This window comes from Pholis gunnellus, assembly GCF_910591455.1.
Source record: "Pholis gunnellus genome assembly, chromosome: 17".
Classification (NCBI taxonomy): Eukaryota; Metazoa; Chordata; class Actinopteri; order Perciformes; family Pholidae; genus Pholis; species Pholis gunnellus.
Window position 1 is genome coordinate 5,186,360 of NC_136544.1, and position 4,983 is coordinate 5,191,342.

Here is a 4,983-nt window from a genome sequence, read left to right on the forward strand (position 1 = left end):
ATCCATCCGTCCGTCAGACCATCTGTCATTGTTTGGAAACGCTTTATTTGTTCAGCTATTTATTTACAATCACATTGTAAGTATTGAAAGTCGAAACAGCATTACATTTTTCTTTTTTTTTAAATGATATGCAACACGCACACTCACACAAACATCAATACGTGCACTCACCAGACACTCCAAACAGGATCTCCACTCATTCAAACACAAGCACGGACGGAGAGACGGACCAATAATCAGTAGGAACACGTGACTAGATACGATGCGCTTCACAGGAACAACCGAGGTTCGATGGTTTGGAAGATAAGAGAGTCATCAGGGTAGACAAGAGGAACACATGAGGGAACTTCAAGAAGAAAACACACACCTCAGCTCTGCAGGCAGCAGTTTAAAGTTACTCCAACAGAAGGAGTGTGTGGGGTTTGTCAATTATTTTCTTTACTGTAGTATCAAAATGTATTTGACAATACTACAGTCTACCTATGCTGTAAAAAGATCGTTTTAACCTTGAGACAACCAGGGCATTGATTACATGAAAGAAGGTGTGGGCTCATCAAAATAAAGGTGATAAATAATGATAATAATTAATATTAAAGGGGCACTCCATCATTATTACACATGATGGAAACAGTTAACCATAGAATGTTTTCATAACAGAATTATGTATTATGAACGAGGGACACTGAGTTTGAAAGATTAAGACATTCACCAGGCAGGAAGACTTTAAAACAATCAAGTTGCATTATGGGAGGTGTAGTATCCACGGGTTTTTGTCAGGATGTCCTTCTTTTGATTTTTGCTAAATTGCTGGAGTAGCCTTTTGATGTATTAACAGGTGAGTCATTTAACTCAGTGTATGCATGAGCCAATGCACACACATTTAGCCGCACCGTGCCTACTGTATCACTTTGAGCGTGATGCAAGTACACACTATGTGTTTGTGTACATTTCTTTAGTCTGTAGTCAAAATGTTAACATAATAAATAAATATAAAGCACACGTGTAGTCATATAGAGAGATCCCCCAAATGAAAATTCACAAAAACAAACAAACTGAAGCACATTCAAGATTACGATCCAAGTGAGAGGTCGTTTCATAAAACACACAGGGGTTTGGTTTCAAAAGAAAGGAGTCCCCTCATATGCAGATGATGGTGTATACATACGTGCATGTGTGTGTGTGTGTGCGTGAGAGAGAGTGTGTTTAGCGGATGGGGGCCTTCAGAGCAGCATCCACCTCCTCCTCCAACTGCAGAACGTGCCACTGGGCCACTGGACGCCTGGGATTGGCCAGCATGTCTGACCAGTGGCGCAGCCCGACGCCCGAGGCGCCGTAGCCCATCCAGCACTTGCCGATGGCGTCGTTGCTGCCCAGCTTGTCGTAGTCGTACACCGTGATCACCACCTGGATTTTCTGTTCGTGGAGAGAGCAGAGGACGAGAGAGTTAGACCACATTTCTCCGTGTATTCAAAGTCCAGGCCGACGGGTATAGGAGGAAATCGTTCTTCCGTGCTGGAGGAACGTGTTCCTTGTGTTGGGTACGAACCTGGATCTGGGAGAAGGGGATCTCAAAGCTAAAGCTCTCATTGAAGTACGGATTCAGAGTGTTCTGTTTGACTGTCGTCTTCTTCTTCTTCAGTCGCTTCCCATTGTGCTGCAGCACCACCTTGACAAAGGGATCTGAGAGAGAGAGACACACAACATCAGACAGTGGATCAGAAGAACCCTAACTGCCATCCATTACCTTTCTTTAGCACAAGCATGTGTGTGTGTGTGTGTGTGTGTGTTCACCTGACAGTCCTCCAACATCCATCTTCTTCAGGTTCTTGGCTTCCATGATGTTGATCGTTAGCTTACCGGCCGTGGGGACGTAACGAAGGGAGATGCAGATGTCGCCCAGTTTCTCTTGCTGTCGGGGACGTGACATGTACATGGATGAGTTGTCACGCTGCTCAGTGCTTTGATTGCTTTAAAAAACTGGTAATGACTGTTAGATAATTCATTGTATGTTTCAGTGGTTGTCCCCCCCCCCCAAAAAAAAAAATCATGTACCTCCTCTTTCTCCCCTCCCACCAGATCCTTCCATTCTTGTATCGGCTGGGCGAGGTCGATGCTGTTCATGGCGATCTTGATCTCGCCGATGACGTCGTGTTTACCGAAACGGTCAAAGTCAAACACCTGCAGCACCAAAGTCTGACCACCCAACTCATTGTAGGGTATCTAGAGAGGGAGAGTATAGACACAAATGGTTAACTCTGAAGTGCTTTAGACGCGTTGATGTTCATGCTGGATCATGTCAAAGATGATACTAATAATGTGATCAACGGTTTCCTTGTAATGTCTTCAGTTCAACATAGTCTCTCTCTCTCTCTCTCTCTCTCTCTCCGGTATCGCTGCACAGACCTTAAAGGTGAAGGTCTCATTAAAGACGGGACAGAGGTTCTTGCGCTGGACTTTGGTCTCAAACTTCTTCTTCTTGTCCGGCAGCATGTAGACTTTGACATAGGGATCTGAGGTCCCGCTGAGGTCCATGGCCGCGAGGTCCTGCGCCTGGAGGATGCCGACAATCAGCTGGAGAAGGAGGTAGTAATAAGTTAGACCGGAGTCCCAAATCCTGACGTGGAGCTTAACTTTTTGTTTCTGTGTTTTTGGATATTGGTGTGTGTGTGTGTGTGTATGCTTGCGAAATACTATGTGCAGGCGTGTGTACCTGGTTATCAGTGAAGCTATAGTCCAGCGAGTACTCCAGTTTGCCAAGGTTCTCCTTCTCCTCCTCTTCCTTCCCATCCTCTCCCTCCTGGAAGACACGCAGCGTGGTTAGCGGTTAACAGACAATGTTATTAAGCTCACACATTTTGCACTCAGGCTCCTGGGATATGCTGCCGTCTCTGCGGGGGCACTGCGATTCCCACTTTAAAGGCACATATATTCAGCTCTAAACGAGTCAATACAACTATACAGTAAAAAAAGACTTGGTTAAAAGTTTCAAATATTTTAAAGAGGCCTTGTTCTCAAACGTACCCTGTGGAGTTTTGCCACTAGTAGCAATATGAAGCAAGGTTTTTATGAGTGAGATTTGTTGTCAAATGGTTCAGTGTTTATTACTTTTGTTTGTTTACAAGAAAACTCCCCAGGGCACTTTTAAGGGTCCTCTGTGGTTTCCCCCCCATATCCTGTGAAGAACATACTCACGATAATCACAGACAAACATCAGGCGTAAAAGCATAGATAAAAAGATACAGATTATTTTATCCAACATGTCAAGTTTCAACTTCATTGTTTTCTATATTGACGCTTGTTACCACAAGCTTTGCCGGTCAAAAGGGAACAGCAGCTGTGACTCCGTCATCCCTTTTGGCTTTTGTGCCCAGTTTAAGCTGTCAATTCGTCCATTGCTAGTCTCAACCTGTATAAAAGCCAAACAGCTGTGGACAGTGCGGTAACTCCATCTGTTGGCCTGTGGAGGGTGTGGTCAGCCATTGTGCATCAGTTGCATCTTTTGACCTGCCGTTAAAGGAGTAGTTCAACATTTTGAGAAACATGCTTATTCGCTTTCTTGCCAGGAGTTATACGAGAAGATCGATGCTACACTCATGTTCGTAGATTAAATACGACGCTACTGCCAGCAGCTGGTTAGCTTAGCTTAGCATAAAGACTGGGAGGTGGGGGAGGAAACCTCTAGCCTGGCTCTGTCCAAAGGTAACGAAATCCACAAACTTGCACCAGTATTTTTTACATTTAGACAGATCCAGTCTCTTTCTTTTTTTTCCCTACAGATTTTGTGCTAAGCTAAGCTAACCAGCTGCTGGCTGCAGCTACATATTTATCCTAAAAACATGAGAGTGGAATCAATCTTCTCATCTTACTCTCTGCAGGAAGGAGAATAAGCATATTTCCCACGTCAAACTATACCTTTAAAACAAACGATGGGAACTCTACTGTAGTCCCCACAGTGTTTTTCTTCAATTTACTCAGTCAAACTTAAATTATGAATAACTTACAACTTCAACTGTTGAATTTTAGACCAGCTGAATAACTGAAACCACAGAAACTCTGCTTACTTGAGAAAATCTGTGTAGTAGTAAATATTTAACAGAATTCTTCTGCAACTGCATGGGTAGCAGAATTACCATGGGACATCTCAGGATCACAGGGGACAGGACCCCTCTGATTCTTTCCTCACCTTCTTGTCGTCTCCATCCTCTCCATCCTTATCCTTCTTCCTGCGCCCTCGTCCTCCCTTCCTCTCACGGACCTTCTTGGGCTTATTTCCCTTGTTGCAGCACTTCTTGTAGATGCAGAATCCCATGCAGGCGATAAGGGCGAGGACCACGACCACAATGGCTCCCACCGCCCACATGGGCACTGGCAGAAGACAGGCATGCAAAGTCATCAGATGTGGAAAAGGTGACGAGGACACTCTATTTTTATTTTGACTGCGCACTGACTGAAGTCAACTTTGGTAAACCATTTTTATTTTATAAAAATAAGGAACATTTCAAACACTTCTGTAGTATACTGAACAAACACTTTCCCAAATAGTATAAAATACTGAAATGCATAGAATTATTAAAGGAATAAATCAAACGTGTGCATTAGGAGGAGTTTCACTGAAGTTAATTCCACCATGGCTATATGCCAAATGCCTATTACTTCTGTAATTGCTTCATCCTGTTCTTTTTTCGCGTATCAAGGTTCGTCGTTCCTTGTCCCGGTGATATCTGGGTAATGCAGTCAATCGTATGTTAGCATGTTGGATGTGTTACCATTCACATTAACCTACAGCGGTGGAGCCACGCCGAAACTCTCCACAACTCTCTCTCGTGCTGTTAAAGCCGGAGGCGGGGCTTCCAGCTCCAACGTTTTCATTTGCTCTCGCCACAGCGTGACTGACTCGCACGCCAATCAGCTTCTTGTGCTAACCTAAGCACCTGTAGCCGACAGCTTACAGGTAAAAGTTTCAAAACAGTGTGAGATTGGTGT

At 44.1% G+C, this 4,983-nt stretch overlaps 1 protein-coding gene across 1 annotated transcript; it reads right to left on the minus strand.

Moving 5' to 3' along the window:
• Positions 1 to 221: 221 nt before the first annotated feature.
• On the minus strand, positions 222 to 4,343 carry syt5a (synaptotagmin Va). The gene is made up of 7 exons (XM_079177570.1): positions 4,184 to 4,343; positions 2,711 to 2,797; positions 2,404 to 2,571; positions 2,053 to 2,220; positions 1,792 to 1,909; positions 1,547 to 1,680; positions 222 to 1,413 (listed from the first exon to the last, which is right to left on the minus strand). The coding sequence occupies exons 1-7, from the start codon at positions 4,307 to 4,309 to the stop codon at positions 1,204 to 1,206; spliced, it is 1,011 nt and encodes a 336-aa protein (XP_079033696.1). The 5' UTR covers positions 4,310 to 4,343; the 3' UTR covers positions 222 to 1,203.
• Between the last annotated feature and the right edge of the window lie 640 nt (positions 4,344 to 4,983).